A 23,975-nucleotide genomic window follows, 5' to 3' on the forward strand; every position below is an offset into this window, starting at 1 on the left:
TATTCTACTTAGTGCAAATTCTGGAACAATAAATTAACATTGCCTTTAAGAAACATACACTCTTAGTTTACCAAAGGCCTTCCTATAATCACATTACAGGGTAAGGTAACTTCACATTCTCCTACTTTGAACCTGCAGGACCGCCTGTCCCTATGGCACCAGACCTACTGCCTCTCCTTTCTTTTACAGGACCGCCCCGTTCAGCCAGGGCCTACTGCCTTTCGCTACTATACATAGTATAGACATAACATTCCTTTCGTTTAAAGAACTCTGAGCCCGCTCTACTCGGCTCCTTTAAGGACTCACTCTCTAACCCCTACGGGTTCGCCTTCTGTCCTTAGTAACAAAGTAACTTTCTATGGGGACGCAGGGTTGACCTTCTATCCCCACCTTCATCATTACTTCCTTACTTTCAGCTATGCAGATCTCTATCTCTACCCCTACGGGCTCTCTGCATCTTTTCTTTCTGCAAAACATTATTTAGATTTCACATTTCAACAAATTCAACACATATAACTTAGCATGTAAAACAGTTACATTTCTTTTTCAAGCTTCATTATCACATTACTGTTCTGCAACAGTATCTTTCTCAAGTTCAATTTCACACATCCCCTTTAAGAGGGGACCAAGTCTTTCTGAGGTAGCTCGTCTTCTCAGCCTACCAGCCCACGCAAAGGTTCCGGTATGGTATCTTCGCAAAGTGTCTTTAACTAGAACCGGTAGGAAAGGTATCTTCACAAAGTGTCTTTGGCTCAAACCAATAGGGCAAATATCTTCGCAAAGTGTCTTTGGCTAAAACCAGTAGGGAGCACCTTTAAGAAGGTGCAAACTATTTACAAAAGAAAGTTCGAATCATGCACAGTCCATGATTTCTGCAGTTTGTGTAACTTGGTGCAAAAACTTCAAGAAAAAGAAAAACAAACAAAGGGGATCCCGGGTCAACAAAGGGATCCATTAACCCTGGACAGGTTTAGCAGCAACCTAAAAGAACAAACAGTAACTATTTACATTTTCATGGTATCGAGGTTTATTCTTCTTCTGGTGGCTTGGGTTCCTGAACCCCGGCCACTGCAGCGCCAGCATCCGCGGTTCGAACATGCAGATGAACCCGACTGGCCAATTCCGGGGCTGCTACTAGGCGTACCGTTGCGATGGTGACAAGTTCGGGTGCCCCCGGGACCAGGTCTGGGGCTGCAGGTGCCGCAGGTCCAGACATACACCGCCGAACATTCCGTGCATACCACCCAAGTGGGTTCAAGTGGCGGCTGTAGGTCACAGGATCCCCCTTCTGTAACGGTTCTCCGCTTCGGCCACAACAGGGAGCCCTTACGTTACAATGCGCAACGAAAACATCAGTATCCAGTCCCGGCTCGTGTATGAGGCCCCACCCCCTTTTTACATGGTAGGCCAACACAGTGCCCCGCCTTACCGCGTCTCTGTCATCCCATGCCGGGGGGGGTTGTTGTACTTTCAATGGGCCCATCGACTCAGCTCCTTTCCGTCCTTTCCACTGCAGAATCAAGCACTGTCTATATTGCTCCCATGTAAGCACCGCAAGGGTGGACCCGTTCTCCCGGGATCCATCTGCTCTAAACCAGGGGGTGTCCCACCGAAGAACTACTCCATCTAAGCTCACATCCATGGGCTTCCCCACTCCGGTCGACAGCGGTGGCACCATCCTCCCCAGATCATCGGGGGATAGCACCATTAGCCCTGCCGAGATAAGTCGCTCCCTACTGAGATGGAGGTGGGTCATAGAAGCGGGCTCGTGAAGGGGAGCAGGGACGTCGGCCATACCTGCGCCTAATGTGGTTCCATCGATGTCGCTCTGGTCCGTTAACGAGGACGCTGGAGTCGGCTGCAGCCCGGACCGGGGCTCCTCCAATGGGATACTCGGACTCCGCTCCGCTTGCTGTGGTTCCTCCTCCTCTAACTCCGAGGTCGGGATTGGTGGACGTAGCTTCGCTGTCGGATCCGCAGGCTTCCGGTCCATCTCCGGTGAAGAAAGGCAGGCCTGAACCGCTTCTTCCTCGCTCAGGCACTCGCCGTTCATCATCGCCACCTGATAGTCGCTGGCAGTGCATGCACCTAACTCCGCCATTTCTCTGAGGTCGGGCTTCTCCGTCACCAGCCTCTCGCCGTTGCATATCAAGGGGTGTTTCTCTTCTGCTTTGGGGCAGGTCATTCCTCTGCAGCCAGAAGTGCAGGGGGCGGTAGCCATTTCTCGCGCCACACTGGGAGTCTCCGCCCATAACACGCCCTCCTTCCCCTTGGGTGTAGCAATGGCGGCGCCTTTTGGCGGGAACTTTTGGCGGCTAATGGCGCAGCACAGTCTTACAATAAAGTACAGTCCAAGCACAACAAATCACAGTCTCTAGGCACACATGACCTGATTCTTCAGGCTTAAGTAGATCCTGTTCGTGACGCCAAGTCTGCGGCGCGCCCCCACACCGCCGCAGGGCCGAGGGGTACCCGGAGCCGGGCCTCTAGTTCTCAGTCTCGGGGTTGTCACGGTGGCTAGGCCCGGTCCGTGGCCCTGTCCGTCAGTGGGGGACGTCCGGTGTAATAGGTGGTAGTAATGGTAGCGATGTAGCGGTGCGGTTGTGGGGTGTAAGTCGCGGTAAATAACGAGGACACCAGGTTGCAGTCTCTTTACCTCTTTACTGGAGATCTCTGAGTCCTCAGTCCAGAACACGGTTCACCAGGCTACGCAAGTCCGGCCGGTCCAATGGCACCTCCAGAGTTCTCCTCTCAGGTGGAAATCTGTGCCTTCCTTCTAGCGCTATGTGTTGTAGTCCTTCCCTGCTGTGCTCACGGAAAGTAACCCCACAACGGTTGTGTCTGTTTCTTAAGTTCCCTCACAACTCGATTTGATGTTCCTCTGTAATCCACCCCTTCCCTGTATTCAGGTTGGAATGGCACCCGTTTGTCAGGTAGGCCTGGAGTTCTTCCGGGACCCTAGAGTCGCCCCTCTCCCGCAATTGCCCCCCAAGACTTCATAGGTGATATGTGGTAGACAGCCCGCCTGAGACCGACTGTCCTGCCGCTGTTTGGAGTATGGCTTGAAGCTGTATTCTAATCCACTCCCTCGGCGTTCCGGCCACCGGTATTGCGCCTCAGCAGGGTGCTGCCTCTTTCAACAAAACCCCTGCTGGTATTCTCCTTCTGCTTGATCTCGTTTCTCACTCAGCACAATCTATCTCGCTTCTAGTCCTTTCTTGAGTCCCGCCGCTTCCAGGAGCCTGCGCGGACCCGTTACGTTCTTTCAATGCCAAGCCTCTGCCAGGATCCCACCCCTGGCAGAGACCCTACAGTCTCTCCCTTCACAACACCCCCTGCCACAGGGTGTTGCTCCGTTCAATCCCGTCAGCGTTCTCTCTAACTTCCTGCCTGACCCCCAGTTTACCCACTATGGTGGGGAGTGGCCTAATGAATAGCACCCTTAGCTCCCCCCGGAGGCCCAGCTGTGAAACATATTGGTGTCTGTGATACCTGATTGGAGGAACTCCTTCGGTGCCATCGAACGTACCATGGCTCCCCTTAGCGGCGAAGCCACAGCACTGCAACGACCAGGACTCTGGGGCGCTGCACTAACATTTCCCACATACTGAACATGAATACAGCTTTCCTCCAGTGTGAATTCTCTGATGTGTAACAAGACATGATTTCCGGTTGAAACACTTTCCACATTCTGAACATGAATAGGGTTTTGCACTTGTGTGAATTCTCTGATGTCTATGAAGAATAGATTTTTCACTAAAACATTTTCCACATTCTTCACAACAAAATGGTTTCAACCCTGTGTGACTTTTCACATGTGTAATAAGATTGCCTTTCTGGTTGAAACATTTTCCGCATTCTGAACATGAATATGACTTCACCCCTGTGTGAATATTTAGATGTTTAATAAGAGATGACTTGTCCGTAAAAAGTGCCCCACATTCTGAACAAGAAAACGGCTTCACCCCTGTGTGGACCCACTGATGACTCACAAGATTTGATTTATTATTGAAAAGTTTCCCACATACTGAACATGAATATGGCATTGCACCTGTATGAATTCTCTGATGTGCTACAAGACACCATTTCAGCTTAAAACATTTTCCACATTCTGAACATGAATATGGCTTCAACCCTGTGTGAACCCACTGATGTCTAACAAGACTTGATTTATTATTAAAAGGTTTCCCACATTCTGAACATGAATATGGCATTGCGTCCGTATGAATTATCTGATGTACTACAAGACTCCATTTCCGGTTAAAACATTTCCCACAATCTGAACATGAAAACGGCTTCTCCACTGTGGGACCCTTTTGATTTAGGATACGTTTTCTGTGACATTTATTTTTCTTTACATTCTGTGATGAATCAGAAAGTAGAACCTGTTCGAAAGGATCAGATGATAGATCTTTGCTGTGGAGGGCTATATTTGGATTTGTGACATGTTCTTCATATGTATCTTGTGTGATACCACAATTATCTTCTTTACAATCTAAAGATAGCCAATGTTCTTCTGAGCTCCTGGGACAGTCATCTGCCAAGAGTAAAAATGACTATATTATTTTTGAATAATATCAACTAAAATTTATACAGATATTTTACATCCTAAATATTTAAAAATAACCATAAAAGTTAAGACATGGAGCAAAATTTGCTTACTAACACAGTGATGTGAAACAGATCACAATCTAACAGTTAATTGTTAAGCGGGTTCTCCCCACAATAGCATTACTAATACACATGCAAACGATAACTGTCATTTGGGCACCCTGCATGGCTCAGAAGGGAAAAGCATGTGCCGTTGGGTAGGCCAATATTCCTGGAAAAGTTTTTGGAAATTATTACTACTCCAGATCCTTTCTGCTACCAGTAACATAGGAATCCCCTATTGCTCCTCGGACACAATCCGAACTGAAGTTTGGGCTTGATTTTTTGCAAGACGAGGTCAAGGTTTTATTAGCGGATTTTGAGGCATATCACTTATCTTTTTTTTATTTCAACTTTTGGGAAGCAAAATAAACAAAAATCAGCATTTTAACACTGTTCATTGAACGGTAGAAGTGATAAGAAAAGTTTATTCCTAAGGCAAGTTTGATTTGAGCAGTTTGATTGTCTTTTCACGGTAAAATCTATTTTATAACTACAAATTTTTTCCTTTTTTTTTGCCAACAGAGCCATATGTTTGCTGCATGAGTTGACATTTTCAGTGATACCGCTATTTATTACATACAACGTTTTGATTGTTTTTTAACCCCACTTTTTGCCTGGCAGTATGATGAAACAACAGCATTTTCACAAGTTTTTTTTAAATTTACTTTTTCCTGTTTCACCAGACGGGTGTCATTTTTATAACTTGTAGTTCTGAAGGCAGTGACACCAGCTATGCTGTATCTTCTTTTGCTTATTTAGGATTTTACACAAAAACTATTTTGAAACATTTTCTACAATTGTTTTCTTACTTCATTTTACATTTTTACAAATGTTATTTATCTTTTTTTTCTCAATCTACCTACAGGACTTGAACAGTGAATAAGCTGATCACTAGGTTAACATATTACACTTGTTCGTTTTACACCAAGATATGACCTGTTAAGGCCTGTTATAAGAAGGGTCTAACAGGCCAGTGTAACTGGCCGGATAGCCATAGCAGCAGTCAGCACCATGCGATCGTGTCACAGGGAAACTGATGGAATAAAAAAGGGGGTTCCCATTTACTTTCAAATATTTAAATGCCGCTGTTACTATTGTCAGTAGGTAACCCAAATAGCTTTGCCAAATTTTCAAAATTACCCTCGGTGTATTGAGTGTGCCCTTCCATTCGACACCCTAACGTGCGTGTACAAGGTTATGTGCCCCCCTCAAGTCAAGTTTGGAAAACTATTTAGCTCTAGATAATTTGTTAAACAGGTCAGGTATAAGGGGTAAAGGATAGGAATTGTGAACCATGATTTTATTAATCTCTCTAAAATCCAAGCACGGACACAATCCTCCATCCTTTTCTTTAACTAAAACCCCTCACTGTGACTGGAGAGGTGAGCCTTAGCTAGACTCTGAATATAGTCTCTCAAGGCCAACCTCCCATGAAGTCGATAGCACAATCATATACCGCCATATAGTAGACGTCCGGTAACTGGTGATAATTCCCTCATGTGTGGGGTCTATTTGTCTCCAGAGAAATCACACGTTACATTCCACACATAACACTGTGTAGTAAAGGCGGCGCGGTGTAATTGTGCCAGTAGTGAGGGGGAATAATGGCGGGAATGTCACTGACTGAGGAGAAGTTTCCATGTAGCGTCTTCACTCCAGATATCATTCACAGTGAGGTCCCTGATCATGTGACCCCTGACTCCTCCCCTCCTGTGACCTCATCACAGGTCCTGTGCGCACAGAGCAGCCATATATGTGGAGTGCGGCTCTGCAGGTGGAGGTAGGTGCTGGAGATTCCCCATTACTGAGTGTGGGGGGCGGGGAGCACTGAGACTCTTTTGGTGTTTTTGTTGCTACTTTATAAGAATCATTATGTTTTCGTTCTATTTTCTGTAATCAGGAAGGGAGGAAACGTATGTCCTCATTAGGGATGAGTGAATAGCTTCAGATAAGTCCTTATCCGAACAGCTATAGCGGTTACCGAATAAATGCATTGGGATCCTGGGTACCAGTAGCGCTCCCGATAGTCAGCTGTTTGGAGCCGCAGTTGCCTGTGTCACGGCTGTGTGAAAGTTATAACACATACAGCTGCAGTGCTGAACAGCTGATTATCGGGAGCGCTCCTGGTATCCAGGTTCCCGATGCAGCTATTCGGTAACGACTATAGGTATTCAGATAAGGACTCATCCGAAGCTATTCGCTCTTCTCTAGTCCTCATAGTACTGGGCCCCATTCTGACCCCCACACAAAGTATAATATCCCCCAGTACCATCCCCCCCACATAGTAAGATACTACAAGTTGCCCCCACACTATTTTACCACCCACCTCCTAGTATATAAATCCTCCCTTCCCCCATTCCTGGATCAGTTCCCAAGTCTGGAAATGTGGATCCGTCCCAGTGGGCCGGTGCTATAGAGGTATGAGGGGCTGTAATCTGCTGGATGAGCTGTACATGTAATGGAGACAATCTGGGGACAGAGCTTTTTAGTGAATGTAGCTGGATTTAAGTCTGGCTGTTCATTCATAAATATAACATTTCCTTATATGTTTCCCTTTATTATCTCCAGAAGTTGTATTATTATATGGGATCCTTTATGATGTTATAACGGCTCATCTTCATATTCAGGTTCCTACGATTTTGGATCTTCTCAGTGGAGATCTTCTATATTTAGAGAACTTTTCTGATTTACCCATCGGACATGGACATGGACAAGTACAAAATGGTGGAGAGGCTCTTACAACTCACCACAGAGATCCTCTTCCGGCTTACTGGAGAGGTGAGAGATTCTGATGACGTCATAGTACACCATTTTTATTTATGGGAATATCAGATGGACATAATTGGAGAGGCGAGGACTCTTGATATGTCTGAGATTTTGTTATAAAAAATAACTCTTCCTTACTTTGTGAAGTAATAATACGGTGAGAATAGAAAAGGAAAGCAAAATTGAATTGTGTGGATAAAACAACTCTTGTTTAATGTCCAAAAATGAAGAAAAAGTAAATTCATAAGTTCATAGCACACAAATTAAGTGTTAGATTAGATTATAAGAAATAATTCAAACATAGGTCTTACATATGGTCTTGAGGTATGACGTGGTCCATGTGGAAAGTCTCAAGAAATGAGAGATCTGCCCGAACTGGAGCTGGGTCTTTCCTTATAAACTCTTTTGACCCATAGGCTTACATTGGTTACTATTTTCCTACCTTATAACCACATATGGTGATCTACCGCTATATTCATAGCTTGTACCATATTATCAGCACCTAGTAGCTTGCAGAATATGCATATTGGTTCTGTACATTACCTCATTCCATATTACCTAACTATATATTGCTTGTGTTTGTTACAAGTAACATTAGTCATCTACTTATAGCCTCATTTTGACAAGTGTCCTCTAACTTTGACATACAGAGAACAGATGCAAGCCAAGATCCTCAGAATAGCTCAGTCACACACTACCTAGAACTTCTGCTCATTAATTGAACTCTGTATATACGTTAAGTAATCTTTAATATTTTCATTATTATTATTATTATTAAGATTTTACATTCCCCCCTGATTATGATTTGAGAAATATCATAATCAATCCTAAAATCTTTCTCTCACCATTCGTATCACATTCATTCTTTATTCTGAAAACCTTGTATCAACATCTGACTGGAATGTCATCTGAATTTTGAAGACTAAAATAAAATTAACACTAAACCACCAAAACAATTTCCAATTAGGATCCTAGACCAGAACAAAGAACCAGAAACAACAAGGATCCCTAACTTTAATAACTTTTAAAAAATAAAGCTAAAATCTATTTGTTCCAAATTTGAAAACATTGGTGTATAAATATATATCAATATTAACACAGGAGTGTACACGATGGGGACTATCAGACCCTGTCAGGTGCCCTAATACTGGTCCCTACCTGACAGCGGAGGTTGGCACCCTAAGTTTCAGCGGTAGGCGCCCCCATTTTAGTAACTCAATCTCATGATATGAACAGCGTTTCTACTCATATGCATCCCGATGATACAATTTCAGGCGCTGTGGGTATTTGTTCAGCCATGTAGCTCAAAGGGTCTCCAACGGGGATGTCCTCCCTAATTATGCCCGAGGCGTTTCCCCCCGCGGGAGTCATGAGATTAAGTTACTAAAATGGAGTGTTATTTATATGGCTGTGTCTGACATTATGCTCTGGGGCCCCTTTTGGGATGCTTTGCTATTGTTATTTTTACTTTTGGGGTCACCACTCCATTAGGAGTATCCATATACCAAGGGGTCATTTGTCTAGTTGAAACGTTGGATATATGTGACCACAGGGCTGATTTGAATATTATGTGAATCAGTTGGAGTGGCCCTTTTGTTATTGTATATTTTGGATAAATGAGACATTGGTACTCTGTTTCTACCCAATGAGTTAGTATATTTTCCTACTATTCCCCATTAGGGGTGTTCTTTGGGGCAAATAACAAATTTAGTTTTTTTGCTGTGTTTTTTTTGAATTTTTCTTTTTTATTTTCTTCATTTTTTTGATTTTTTATATATTTTTTTCATTTTTGGGTATTGAATACACTGGGCCTTTTTTTTTTTTTTTACGGGATACAGGGTGTGTATAGGGCTATCAGGGCCAGCCGTTGAGGAGCGGGGGCGCCTACCGCTGAAACTTAGGGTGCCAACCTCGGCTGTCAGGTAGGGACCAGTATTAGGGCACCTGACAGGGTCTGATAGTCCACATCGTGTACACTCCTGTGTTAATATTGATATATATTTATACACCAATGTTTTCAAATTTGGAACAAAAAGATTTTAGCTTTATTTATTAAAAGTTATATTTTAGGGATCCTTGTTGTTTCTGGTTCTTTAAAATAAAATAAAATCAGAGAGTTATGTTTTTCTTTTTTAACATTCCTCTTAAAATGTCATCTTCCTTTTTCATTTCTGTCTTTATCTTTTTGTAAATATTCTTAATTTTACACATAACTATTTGATATATTATACACAACAAAACTATAATAAATATAATAACAATCGGATTAGATAATACATTTCCTGCTGCCATTTTCGCTGAAGACTGTGACCAACTAGTTACTGATTTTCCTAAATTTCTCCACCAAGATGAGCCTGACATACTCGTCCGTTCATGTTCAATATCATTTAAATTACCTTGCTCATGTCTGAATACAATTTCAGCTTCTTTTAATTGTTTTGTTAACAAATTCAACAAACCCTTGTCTTTCCTTATCTCATTTGTCCACATATCCCAAGGAAAATTATTTATTTGGGACAAATTGAACTGTATTGGAAGGATTTTTAGATTTCTTGAACCTATTAACGTAATATTAATACTTCCTTCCTTCTTTGAGAGAGTTTTCACATTTCCCTCAATACAATATAAACCTATTGTCAGATTTTCAGCATGTGCACAGGATGAAAAGAATGCAGAAACTTCTTTTTCTGACATAACTTGGAAACAAATCTTATTAGCGCTTACTGGTGTCACCAAGTCATGTATCGTGTGTACATTCTAAACTCTGGCATGACATGAGGTATGATTATGGAAACATGAAGGATGAATGACATTACCCTGTCCAGGTAGACACATTACCTCTTCTTATCTGCATCTCAAAAACATTTCTAGAATTTGCCCTTTTCTTACTTTCGACTCTGCAAAAACTCTTACTGTTTCACTTATTCATTCTCATCTGGACTATTGTAACTCTCTACTAATCGGCCTCCCTCTTACCAAACTCTCCCCGCTCCAATCTGTCCTGAATGCTGCAGCCAGGATCATATTCCTCACCAACCGTTACACCGATGCCTCTACCTTGTGCCAGTCATTACACTGGCTACCCATCCACTCCAGAATCCAGTACAAAACTACTACCCTCATCCACAAAGCACTCCATGGCTCGGCACCACCCTACATCTCCTCTCTGGTCTCAGTCTACCACCCTACCCGTGCCCTCCGCTCCGCTAATGACCTCAGGTTAGCATCCTCAATAATCAGAACCTCCCACTCCCGTCTCCAAGACTTTACACGTGCTGCGCCGATTCTTTGGAGTGCACTACCCAGGTTAATACGATTAATCCTCAATCCCCACAGTTTTAAGCGTGCCCTAAAAACTCATTTGTTCAGATTGGCCTACCGCCTCATCGCATTAACCTAACTATCCCTGTGTGGCCTATTAAAAAAAAAAAAAAAAACAATCAGGTTCCTCGCATCATGTTCTCATACACTTTATGCAGTTAATAGCCCTCTGTGTCTGTACTGCTACACACTTAGGCAGTTAACTGGTTCATGCAGCTTTTCATGAACACCCGAGCCTTACACTATGGCTGGTCCAAATAACTAAAGCTATTGTTACCATCCACCTCTCGTGTCTCCCCTTTTCCTCATAGTTTGTAAGCTTGCGAGCAGGGCCCTCATTCCTCCTGGTATCTGTTTTGAACTGTGATTTCTGTTATGCTGTAATGTCTATTGTCTGTACAAGACCCCTCTATAATTTGTAAAGCGCTGCGGAATATGTTGGCGCTATATAAATAAAAATTATTATTATTATTATTATTACCTTAGAAACAAAATGTAAGCATGAGGAAATGTCTAATTGTTCAGTGTTTGTGCCATCAAATGCAAAATCTGTGTTCTGTAATTGATAATATAGCAATTGTGTATGACTAACAGGAATTCCCAGAACAGTTATAGGAACCAGGGTTTCTTCTCTTCCCGACACTGGAATCAGTGATGTTCCTATACAAATGTTCTGTTCACATCCTAACCACTTATTTACCCATAAATCTGTATGATTTAATGCAAAATTATATTCTGTAGGCAAATTTCTCATTAATCCTAAAGGTGTAATTCCACTTTGTAATGCATGTGCAATCATTTTCAGATTGGTGGAATATTCAATCTGAATTTCTAGACATGTTTTGGCCACTTGAGATTCCTGTTCACTTTCTATTAAAGCCAAAGTAGCATCTTGTAGATGTGATACAGAAGATCCCAATACAGCAGCAGTGTTCAAAACCATCTTTTCAAGGACTTGATTCAAACTTTTCTGAATCTTTACCCCTTTACCTCCAATATACCCAATATTTTCCAGATCTGATTTAAGTGTATGTATGTTCATAGTGTTAATTAGACTTCCCACTGTTCCTAATCCCCCCAAATACCTTCTAACACTCCCCTCTTACTTCTAACTTGTGCTGGCGTTCTTTTCCCAAACCATTGTTCTATTCCCATTTTCATGTTAATGAGATGTGATTGACACTCGGGATATCTAGAAGAAATTTTCCAATTAGACATGTTAAAAGTCCATATCATAGTCATAAACACTCCATCTCGTAAAAGAGGTTTAGATTGGAATTGGTTAATTTGAAAAGGAGTAGATGGTTGAAACCTTGCCTGTGTTCATACATTATCTACTGCTGACCATACATTTACATTTACATCTTTACATTGTTTGTAATTATTTTTCGTTAAAACGCAACATTGGTAAAGTCCAGAATCCTTAGGAGATGGATTATCTACAGAAAAAATAAAATTCTTATTCAACCATCTCACATTACCGGATTGACCTCTGTGTATAACATTTGTTGGACCATTTGAAAAACTTCCCAAAAATAATCTATCTTTGGTCCATGTTAACAGAGATTCCGAAGGTAACTCTAACCTTGTGTTGCATTTTAATGACAAAGGAGACATATTTTCTTGACTATGTACTGCTTGTGGGGTAACCCTTACTTCTGGAACTATAGTATTTGTTACTGTAAAAATTACAGATACTTGTACTGGTTCTCTAGTTATCTGGAAGTTCCATGTTTTTACCCAATCTTCATCTCCTTCTGTAATAGAAAGTAATGAAGGATCTAAAGTTTTCCCAAAAAGTTGTGTCCTTAACCAAATATCTGTTTTGAATCTTCTAATTTTCCCTTTTGTGATCATATCATTTGTAATATCACCTGAGCACACAGCTTTTTCTTCACCTCTTATCTCTATATTCCAGTATAACACATCTGTAGGATTACATTCCCATGTGCCTGTCTTATTATTGTGTATATAATCTCCTTGTAACTGTATAAACCCAGTCTTAGGTCCTGTGGTAGCATGTAATATTATGTCAGTGTCATGTATGAAGTGTAGCTTAATGCAGCATTTTACACCATAACCCATGCAAATGTTTCCAGTAATATCTACTGAATTGTCCGGTATGTCTTCATCTATTAGGCTTTGTAGACTTGATCCTCTTGGTTTCCTCAAATGTAGAGTTCTTTTGAAAGGTTCATTCACTTCAATAGTGTTTGTTCCACGATGCAAGATATCTTCTACGTAGATCACAGTTGAAAGTACAAAGTAGCAGAAATGTGATTCCCATCAGATAGTAGCTTTTCCTGAGAAATGTCTTCTTCACCTGAAGGATTGGTGTTGAATCCCTTCAATCAAGGACACGGTGTTTCATATTCCAGCTCTTATTGGAATATATTTCTTCCTAAAAGAAATGCAGTATCATTATTTTGCAACATACAATTTGCATTGATCGACATGTACCCACACTCTTTGTTGTCTGCGGGTATTTTTAACCACATTAGATGCTCGTTGCACAAGAATCATAACTTGTCCCATGGTTTCAATGATCTCAAAGGGACCTTCCCAGTTACTTTTCCAAGGTCCATTCTTCCTGAAAGTTTTGATCATCACCTGAGCCCCTTTTTTTAATTTGGATTCATATGGTGGCTCTATTCTCTGCATTCTTGATGCAGCATGTGGAAGAATCGTTTTCAAATTTTCCTGCAACAATTGCAACCATTTGGACCTTGCAACAGCCTCTTTTTGAGGTGTGGACAAAAATGGTTCATGTGGAAAAATCAATGGCATTTTTCTTCCTGTCATAAGTTCAAAAGGAGTAAACTGAGTTGTGGAAGAGGTTGTTCCTCTTACACTCAACAATACAAAAGGTACGGCATCCACCCAAGTATTGCCTTTGTCTAATAACATCTTGGCAATTCTGGATTTTATTGTTCTATTCATCCTTTCCACAATACCAGCAGACTGTGGATGGTAAGGTACATGGAACTGTTGTTGTACCCCTAGAATAGTACAAACTGCTTGCATGATTTTTCCTGTAAAGTGACTTCCTCTTTCAGAGATGATCATTCTTGGGATCCCCCAAGTACAAAAGACATGATTAACTAATGCTCTAGCTGTAGACAAAGCATCATCTTTCCTGACAGGTAAAATTTCAACCCATTTAGAAAAAACATCTACTACCACTAATGCATACCTGAGACCATTTTTACCTGATGGTAACAGACCAATGTAGTCGATTTGTAATGTAGACCATGGACCTTCTGCAGGTGCGGTTTGGAGTAGTGGCGGTTTCTGTCCTTTTGGTCTTGGATTAATTTGGGCACAAATGAGAAATGATTGGACAATACTTTGTACTGTCTCTTCCATCTTTTCCCAGTAAAATTTCTCTCTGAGAATGTCTAACAATTTCTGTTGGCCCAAATGACCCAAACTTTCATGATTATATTTTGTGAACTCAGCCTATAGATGTTTTGGTACAACAGGACGCAACTCCCCGTTTAAGTCATGACACAAAACCCCGTTTTCACAAACAAAGGGAGGTTTTGGATCAACCCGGGAAGCAACAAGAGATGTGTCTTTTTCTTGTTCTTCCGCAAAAGAAGGGATATGTGTGTCTGTTCTTTGAACTGCTAAAAGCTCAAAAGTTTCAGGTTGAAACACTTCTTCTCCTGTCAGGGCTGCCTCTTTGGCTAACCTATCTGCAGTGGCATTTCCAACAGATAATTCATCAGATTTTTTATGGGCAGGGACTTTGACAATAGCAAAACCATTAGGGGTTTTTGATGCTATTTTAAAAATTGTTTTCAGTGTGTCACTATGTACAAGAGTCTTATTAGAAGAATCTACATAGCGTCTTTTTTCCCACACTGGCAAATAATCTGTCAGTGATCTCACAACATAGGAGCTATCACTGTAGATTACAATGGGACACTGATCATCAGCTTCATTCAGCTGTAGTACCATTTTTACTGCTTCTAGCTTTGCCCTTTGAGCTGAAAAATGACTTGGTAATTTGTGTTTTACAACCTGTCCTCTTTTGGGATAAAAAATGGCATATCCTGAATAGTAATGTCCATCTGCATAAAATCTGGAACCATCTACAAAAATTGGTTCATCTGTTGCCTCTGCCTTCCGTCTGAAAAGCGATGGACTATGATCCTGAAAAGACTGTAAACAATCATGAGTTTGCCCTTCATAGTGCATCAACTGAGGAAGAACATATTTGGCCTTATAATCTACCTCAATTTGTTTGGGAGACAATGACAATAACCAATGAGCAAATCTCTGATGTGACACACCTGGGATATTGTTCTCAAAGAGAAGTTTTAGTGTAGAATGAGGAGTTTGCAAAGTGATTTTGTTGAACCCAACAATATGTTCAGTTGCTTTGACTGCAAAGTATACACCTACCAGGTGTCTTGCACAGGTCTCAAACCCTCTTTCAACAGGTGAGAGAAGCTTAGAAAAATAGCCCAAAATTCTCCACTCTTCTCCTTGCAACTGTAGCAGCACAGCAGACATAGAAGTCTCTGATGTGTGCACTTGCAAAGCAAATGGAGCCGAAAGATCTACTGTGGACAAAGCAGGTGCATTTTGTAAATTCATTTTCAATTGTTAAAATGAGGTTTGTTGTTCATTACCCCAAGGACCAAAGTAATCACTATTTTCACCTTTTAAAAGATCGTACAAAGGCCTGGCCTTGTCTGCAAAATTCTCAATGAAATCCCTTGAAAAGTTTATAAGACCCAAGAAATGTCGCAATGCCTTGTGTGATGTTGGAATTGGTAGAGAAGCAATTGCCTCTATTCTTTCCTGCCGTGGCTGTCTTTTTCCTGTACTCAACAACACTCCTAAAAACCTGACCTCGGTTTGCATCAATTTGACCTTTTTAGTGTTCAATTTTAACCCTGCATCATGCAGCAGTTCAAACAATTCTTTCAGAAGTGAAACATGTGACTCTATCCTCTGTAGACAATAGGATATCATCCACATACTGCAAAATACAATCAGGCCTCGAAAATTTGGATAATACCTTTGCCAATGCCTGATGGAAAACACTAGGTGACAAATGTGCTCCTTGAGGTAGCCTGCAAAACAAATATTGCTCATCCAAGAAAGTAAATGCAAACTTGTACTGACAACTCTTTTCAAGAGGTATACTGAAAAAACCATTACTGATGTCTAGTACAGAAATGTATTTTGCCTTTGCATTCAGCCTTGCCATCATGTCATGAGTATCTGCAACAAAGGGTGCTACATTGGGAGTATGCTTGTTAAACATCCGCAAATCCAATATTATTCGATAAGAACCATCAGATTTCAAAACACACCACAATGGATTGTTACTTACAGAATTAGCCTTTCGGATGACACCTTGTTTTAACAATTCCTGTATGATCTTTGACATAGACTCAATTGATTCTGGAGGCAATTTATTCTGAGGCTGAGGAGGAACTCGCCCTTCCACATTTACAACAACATCCTTCATTCCTGATCTGAGCCCAAAGAGAAGGAAAAAGCTGTACAATTTCTGTCAATACTTCATCACCACCAGTTTCAGGCCACAGGTGATTTGTTGACACAACATCATTTAAGCAAATACTTCCAACGTGGCTATAATCACTAGGATCAATGACTACAGGTTTACAACCATTAGAATCTTTCCAGATCACTTGATTTCCTAGATCAACAACCCATCCAAATTTCTGCATAAAATCTGTGCCAAGTATATTTTCAGAATCCTGACAATACCAAATGTCAATTCCTGCTTTGAAAGAACTAGGTATTTCCAATGTCACATCAGTAACTAAGGTTGCTTTAGTTCCACCTTTTCCACTAAAACCAACAATTGTACAAACTGGTGAATCTGGTTGTAGCTTCAGATCAAGATTTGTGACGCTTAACTGAGCTCCTGTGTCAATGAGAAATACAACATTCTGTCCTGCTAGATTTACCTTGACAAATGGTCTTCCAGAGTCATCCAATGTAACTCGAGTTCCAATGGATGAGGTGTAGGAGTAGTCTGTGATTGTCAGAAAGATGGAGGAGATGGGAGAAGACCAATGTCCTTTTTAAAAGCACTTGGAATTCTATTTCTGGCCTCAGTCTCCTTCACTTTCATCTCTCTGATCTGTCTGATTAATGGTGCAGACTGCGTTTGTCTGTTGTCAGTGTGAGTGGGTGCAGAAGACTGTAATGGAGGTGCGGAAGGTCTGGTGGATGATTTTGGAATGAGTCCATTTTCGCTGCCAAGCTTACCTGTTCCTTGTGTACCTGTCTCTGATTCTGCTCTCAAGAATTTTCTGCATTGCCACTTTGTGTCCAGGTATACCACAGAAATAACAATGGATATTGTTCCTTTGTGTAGTATTTTTACCTCTATGATCAACGTAATCTCTGCTCTTGAATGTTACTGTAGGTCTTCTTTCTCATGAGCTACAGCTATCTTAGCCTTCACCTGATTTTGTTTCATGGATCTCCTTAGGCTACTTTCACACTAGCGTTTTCTTGCGGACGTCAAAATGCATCGTTTTGTGAAAAAACGGATGCAACGCATACAGCATTTCGACGGATCCGTCGCAAATCCGCTAGACTGTTCCGTCGAAATACTGTATGCGTTGCATTGGTTGCATCCGTTTTTACCATCCGTTGCATCCGTTTTTATGACAGATCCCTTTTTAAAATGGGAGTCTCCCAAATGTGATTGGCTACTGGAAAATAGGGAAAACTATATACTGACTGTTTTTACAGCCCATCTTTGAAAGGGTTTAGAGAAAGTGGCAGAGATGGAAGGAGTGCTTGGGAGGATTGCGAGCGTGGTAACTGATGTGATTTTTGAGATCAATCGGCTGGATATAATATTGCGGGAGAAGGAGGCAGCAGCAAGACAGAGGATTATTCTGCAGCAACGGCGCCGGAGATGACTCTGGATACATCCTATAAATGAACTGCGGATGACCCCTGGCGTCTATTCAACTCTCTACATGGAGTTGCGGCAGAACCCAGACAAATTTTTTAATTATGTTCAGATGAGGCAGGAGCATTTTGATTTGTTGCTGGACCAAGTTGGGGATGTCATCCAAAGGCAGGACACACGCATGAGGCTTGCCATCACACCGGCGGAGCGGCTGATGGTTACACTGTGGTAAGCCTTTTTTTTTATATCATTGCTCATATTTAATGTTTTAAACCTATAGAAAACAACATCAGCAGTGAACATGCTACAGAAAATAATGCGCTGAAACATTGCGTTGCATTTTCTGCAGCATGTTAATTTTTTTTATTGTTTGTGGCCATTACACTGTTTTACACCTGCTCCATGCAGTTTTTAATGTGCATCACGTCAGAACAAAAAATTCAACAGTGCCATTTATTGAAACTTTAAAACATAAAAAAAAAAAAAAAATTGCTTAAAAATGTTGTTGGTCTGTGCAATTTTTCCTAACATTTTTATTTGTTTTTTTTACAGCTTCCTGGCTACAGGAGAATCCCTAACTTCTCTACACTACCAGTTCCGCCTTGGAATATCTACAATTTCTGGAATTGTGAAAGAGACCTGTCGGGCTATATGGGATACCTTGCAGCAGGAGTACATACCGCAACCGACAATGGACATCTGGCTGACAAGTGCAGAACTGTTTGAGAAACTGTGCCATTTCCCAAATTGTGTTGGTGCCGTCGATGGGAAACACATCCGTATTGCTAAACCGGCAGGATCTGGCTCAGAGTACTTCAACTACAAGAAGTACTTTTCAATAGTACTCATGGCAATAGCAGATGCCAACTGCAAATTCCTGGCTGTGGACATTGGAGCCTATGGCCGGTCCAATGACTCCCAAGTATTCAAAAATTCTCCGATGGGCCGTTGCTTGTGGAGCGCCCCCACACCGCCGCAGGGCCGAGGGGTACCCGGAGCCGGGCCTCTAGGTCTCAGTCCTGGGGTTGTCACGGTGGCTAGACCCGGTCCGTGGCCCTGTCTGTCAGTGGGGGACGTCCGGTGCAATAAGTGGTGTAGTAACGGTGTAGCGGTGCAGTTGTGGGGTGCAGGTCGCGATAAATAACGAGGACACCAGGTTGCAGTCTCTTTACCTCTTTACTGAAGCTCTCTGGGTCCTCAGTCCAGAATACGGCTCACCAGGCTGCGCAAGTCCAGCCGGTCCAATGGCACTTCCAGAGCTCTCCTTGCAGGTGGAAATCGGTGCCTTCCTTCTAGCGCTATGTGTTGCAGTCCTTCCCTGCTGTGCTTACGGAAAGTACCCCACAACTGTTGTGTCTGTTTCTCGTGTTCCCTCACAACAACTTAATTCGCAATGATCTTCCTCGTCCCTCCAGATACTATGGTAGGAACGCACCCGTATGACGGGGAGGCTCGGAGATCTTCCGGGACTCTATCTGCGCCCCTCTCCTGTTGGTACCCCCCTTTGCCTTCCTGGGTGATGCGTGAGACAGTCCGCCTAAAGCTAACTGCCCTGCCGTAGGTCTGAGGTATGGCTTGAAACTCTTTACCTCCTCGGCGTTCCGGCCACCGGTAGTGCGCCTCAGTAAGGTGCTGCCTCTTTCAGCACAACCCTCACTGGTATCTCCTTTCGCTTGACTTCGTTTCTCACTCAGCACAATCTATCTCGCTTCTAGTCCTTTCTTGAGTCCCGCCGCTTCCAGGAGCCTGCGCGGACCCGTTACGTTCTTTCAATGCCAAGCCTCTGCCAGGATCCCACCCCTGGCAGAGACCCTACAGTCTCTCCCTTCACAACACCCCCTGCCACAGGGTGTTGCTCCGTTCAATCCCGTCAGCGTTCTCTCTAACTTCCTGCCTGACCCCCAGTTTACCCACTATGGTGGGGAGTGGCCTAATGAATAGCACCCTTAGCTCCCCCCGGAGGCCCAGCTGTGAAATGTATTGGTGACTGTGATACCTGCTCAGAGAACTCCTTCAGTGCCATCGAACGCACCATGGCCCCCCTTAGTGGCTGAGCCATGATACTGCAACGACCAGGACTCTGGGGCGCTGCACTTGTATGGAGATACATATGATTTTCCACCAGCCAGACCACTCCCGGGAACAACTGGACCACCCATGCCATATGTATGTGTTGGTGATGAGGCTTTCCAGTTATCGCCACACCTACTAAAACCATATGCTAGCCGAGACTTAACCAGAACAAAAAGAGTATTTAATTACCGCCTTACTCGAGCCAGACTCAATATGTTATACCTTTTAACGTGTGGTGTTTAATTTTTTTTTTACCTTTTGTTAGTTACCATACCAGCTTACCTAAATGAAGGCACAGACACAAAGAGTAGAGTTTAAATCAAAATGAATTTTATTTATTTTTTTTTTTTTCAAAGCATTATTATACTTTTTGTAAAAAAGAAACTGTAATTTTTTCTTTTAAAATTATCTTCTTTGTTACAACTTTTTTTTTTTTTTTTTTTACTTTTTTGAAGCATTAATATGTACATTTGTAAAACAAAACACATTTAGAGGTCTTCAAAGTGTGGGGTGGAGATACTAGCAGAGGGGTTGGAAGGTTGGATCACGTCGGTAGGTGGGGAAAGCCTACTGGGTTGGGGTGCAGTGGAAGGGAGGGAAAAAACAGGAGGCTGAGCAGAGGGGGGTGGTGTTGGGGTAGGAAAGCTGGACAAGGAAGAAAACAGTGGGGAAGACATTTGGTTTGGGGGCCGGGATGGGAATTGGGACTGGGTTGGGTATTGGGACTGGGTTGGGTAATGGGATGGATATTGGGACTGGGTTGGGTAATGGGATGGATATTGGGACTGGGTTGGGTAATGGGGGGACTGGGGTGGAAATGGGGCCTGGGATGGGGCCTGGTGTGGAAATGGGGCCTGGGATGGGGCCTGGTGTGGAAATGGGGCCTGTTGTGGAAATGGGGCCTGGGATGGGGCCTGTGGTGGAAATGTTGTAGTGGCTGTGTGGGGAGGTGTGGGGGTAGTTTGGGGTTCGGACAGGACCTTAAGTAGAGCATCATGGCAGCTATTCATTACCAGCATCTGCTGCTCAAAAGAAAGCTTTTCCATGCTCCTGAGCATGGATTGAAAAAAAAGGTTGCCTGGAGATTGACTTACATCTGAATGCAGCCTATCCAAGCGACTGCTGTGTTCACTCATGCGTGTTTGCATCATGTTGAACCCAGCAGTCACTTGCTCTCCCAAAATTTTGAAAGAGCTTTGGAAGGATGCATTCAGACGTAAGAACTCAGGAGCATAGCTCCTTTCCTGACCCCTCTGTCGCCACGAACCTAATGGTGGTCTAGAGGTGGCAGGATCAGAGGGGTGGGGTAAAGGGAATGCTAACTGTTGAGCATCAGATTCAAGTAATGAAGGCTGCAATGATGCTCCAGGGCTTGCGGCGGCGGAAGTGGATGGGACAGAGGTACCGGAAGGGTCAGACGAGGGGTCAGAGGTGTGGGGTCTACCAACGTGGCCCTCAGTGGCGGACTCCTGAGAGATCGCTCCAGAGGGCGCCAAGGTAGATGCAGGCGCCCGATGGCTGCAGACGGTGCTGTGAAAGAAAAAAAACAAAACAATTAATATATTGATAGGAAAAAGCCCTGACTGAAACCAAAAAAAGTTAGGTAAACATGATTATTTAATGGGCTGTTGAATACTTACGTTCTACTCAGCATGGTTTCCCTGAGGAAGGACAGGGCCCGGCCATACTTGTAGCGAGTCCTTTTCCGTCCTGCTGAGCCTCTCGGGGCCTGCATCTCCTGGTTAAACTCCCTCTTGAAGCGATCCCTGAGTGACCGCCACCGCTTCCTAACCCTGTCACCTGTGAAGACAAGAATGAAATTAAAAAAAAAGTGTTAATTACAATACATTCCATTCAGCTCAAAACATCACTGAAAAGTGAATACTTACATTCTTTAGTCTGCTGCCTTGGCTGAAGGTCCTCCCACCTCGGAAACAGATTTTGGCACACTTCCTCCCAGAGCCGATGGGTCACATGTGTATCAGCATGCCTGCGGTCAACTCTGGGAGCGGCTGGGAGAACCTTCACGTCGTTGGCCAGAATGTGCAGCAGCAGACTAAAAAAAAGAAAAATAATTATCTTTGATGTAGGCATATGTTTTATGTGTACAGTGATGTATGAAGATCTGTTTTGTCCTCTTTGGGTCTTTACGCCGCGGCTGTTGAGGACAGAGCAAAGTACTGCAGTGCGCAGGCGCCGGGCCTCTCTGACCTTTCCGGCGCCTGTGCACTGCAGTACTTTGCTCTGCCCTCAACAGGGCAGACAAAGTACGCCTGCGCTGGAGCCGCGGCGTAAAGACCCGAAGGAGGACGTCATGGAACGAAGATGGGAGGCGCCGGAGCGGACCGGAGACACCCATCCGACCTGACCGCTCCGGGACCGCCGCTGGGTGAGTATAATCTAACGTCTTTTTCTCCTCTTTCAGGTAACATCGGGGGCTTATCTACAGCATTACAGAATGCTGTAGATAAGCCCCTGATGCCGGTGAGCTTACCTCACCAGCCATTTTTGGGGTGACAGGTTCCCTTTAAAGGTGTAGGTGCAGATGTAGGTCGCAGCAAATGACGAGGACACAGGGTTGCAGTCTCTTTACCTCTTTACTGAAGGCTTCAGCATCCGCAATCCAGAGCACTGCTAACAGGGCTGGCTGAGACCGGGCGGTCCGAAGGCACATCCAGAGTTCCCTTTGCAGGTGGAAATCAGTGCCTACCTACTAGCGCCTGGGTGTTGTAGTACTTCCCTGCTGAGCACCACGGGATAGTCCTTACAACTGTCGTGTATGTTTCTGTTCTTTCTCTCCGTCCCCCAGATGATACGGATAGGACGCACCCGTATGACGGGGTAGGCCTGGAGTTATTTTATAAGGACCCTAGAGACGCCCCTCTCCCGCAATTACCTCCGTTGTCTTCATTAGGTGATTAAGGTGAGGCAGCCAACCTAAAATTAACTGCCCTGCCATTGGTTTGAAGTAATGCGTAGAGCCTAATACTTCCTCGGCGTTCTGGCCACCTGCTACATGCCTCAGTAGGATGTTGCCGATCTTGGGGCACGACTCCTACTGGTTCTATCGCCTTTGTGCTGTGATCTCGTTTCTCACTTCTCCACAATATACCTCGCTTCGTGTCCTTTCTTAAGATGCCGCCGCAATGAAGTGCAGGCGCGGCTCCGTAACGATCTGTCCTTTCGCTAGGCCTCTGCCAGGATCCCACCCCTGACAGGGACCCCCCTGGATCTTCCCAAGCAATGCTCTTCTCTCACTAGATGTTACCTGGGCAAAACCCAGTCAGCTTCTCCCTAACTTCCTAGCCAACCCCCAGTTTTACCAGAGTGTGAGGAGTGGCCTAATACATAGAACCCTTTGCTCCCCCTGGTGGCCGGAGTGTGAAGTGTAGTGTGTGACTATGATACCTGGTCAGGTGAACTCCTTTAGTGCCATCAGACGTACCATCACTCCCCTTAGTGGCGGAGCGACAGTACTGCAACGACCAGGACTCTGGGGCGCTGCGCTTAAACTCTGTGCGCCTGCTACTTGCATCTCTCCACCCGTCTCGTCCCCTTCTGAGAGGCCCTCGGCTGCTTCAGCTTCCTGTTAAAACATAATTAATGCATGTAGTGATTAACATAAATGTAAAGTATAAAAACAAAAACAGTTTAACATTTTTGGTAACTTAACGATACACGCTGTTGCTCTGGAGAAGGGCTGTCAGAAGAGGACATTGTGGCAGTGGTCTCTGGTTGCTCTGTAAGTAAAAAGACATTTGTAATGTGCCACACACAATGAATTGGCAGATTTAGGGTCTTCAAAACTTACTTAAGGAAATAATCCGGATGTGTGTGCACGTCTGGGTGGTCCCTGGGGTATGGCAGAGGTGGCTGTGGTCCCTGGTGGCTCTGTAAGTAAAAAGACACTTGTAATCTGCTACACACATTGAATTGGCAGATTTAGGGTCTTCAAAACTTACTTAAGGAAAAAATCCGGATGTGTGTGCACGTCTGGGTGGTCCCTGGGGTATGGCAGAGGTGGCTGTGGTCCCTAGGTATAAAGAATTTAGTTAGACCCACCCCCCAAACTAGGTAATGTTCAAGATTTAATATACACCCTGCTCAAATGATGTGAGCAATGTTCATGCAGGCCAACACCAAGTTTGGAGAAACAAACCCAAAAACAAATACACGCGATGCACATAACCATTTCCACCCACCCCAAAAAAAAAAAAAAAGAAATTAAAATTGACAGGCCAACCCA

General features: G+C 43.5%; 1 protein-coding gene across 1 annotated transcript in view; it reads left to right on the forward strand.

The window, feature by feature from the left end:
* The first annotated feature begins 6,386 nt into the window (after positions 1-6,386).
* LOC143769297 (oocyte zinc finger protein XlCOF8.4-like) overlaps positions 6,387-23,975 on the forward strand; it is a 31,462-nt gene continuing 13,873 nt past the window's right edge. The window contains exons 1-2 of the mRNA XM_077257802.1: positions 6,387-6,433; positions 7,281-7,431. Coding sequence (XP_077113917.1) covers positions 7,354-7,431 — 78 coding nt within the window. The 5' untranslated portion in view covers positions 6,387-6,433; positions 7,281-7,353. The remainder of the gene's footprint in view (positions 6,434-7,280; positions 7,432-23,975) is intronic.

Source organism: Ranitomeya variabilis, chromosome 4, assembly GCF_051348905.1.
Source record: "Ranitomeya variabilis isolate aRanVar5 chromosome 4, aRanVar5.hap1, whole genome shotgun sequence".
Classification (NCBI taxonomy): Eukaryota; Metazoa; Chordata; class Amphibia; order Anura; family Dendrobatidae; genus Ranitomeya; species Ranitomeya variabilis.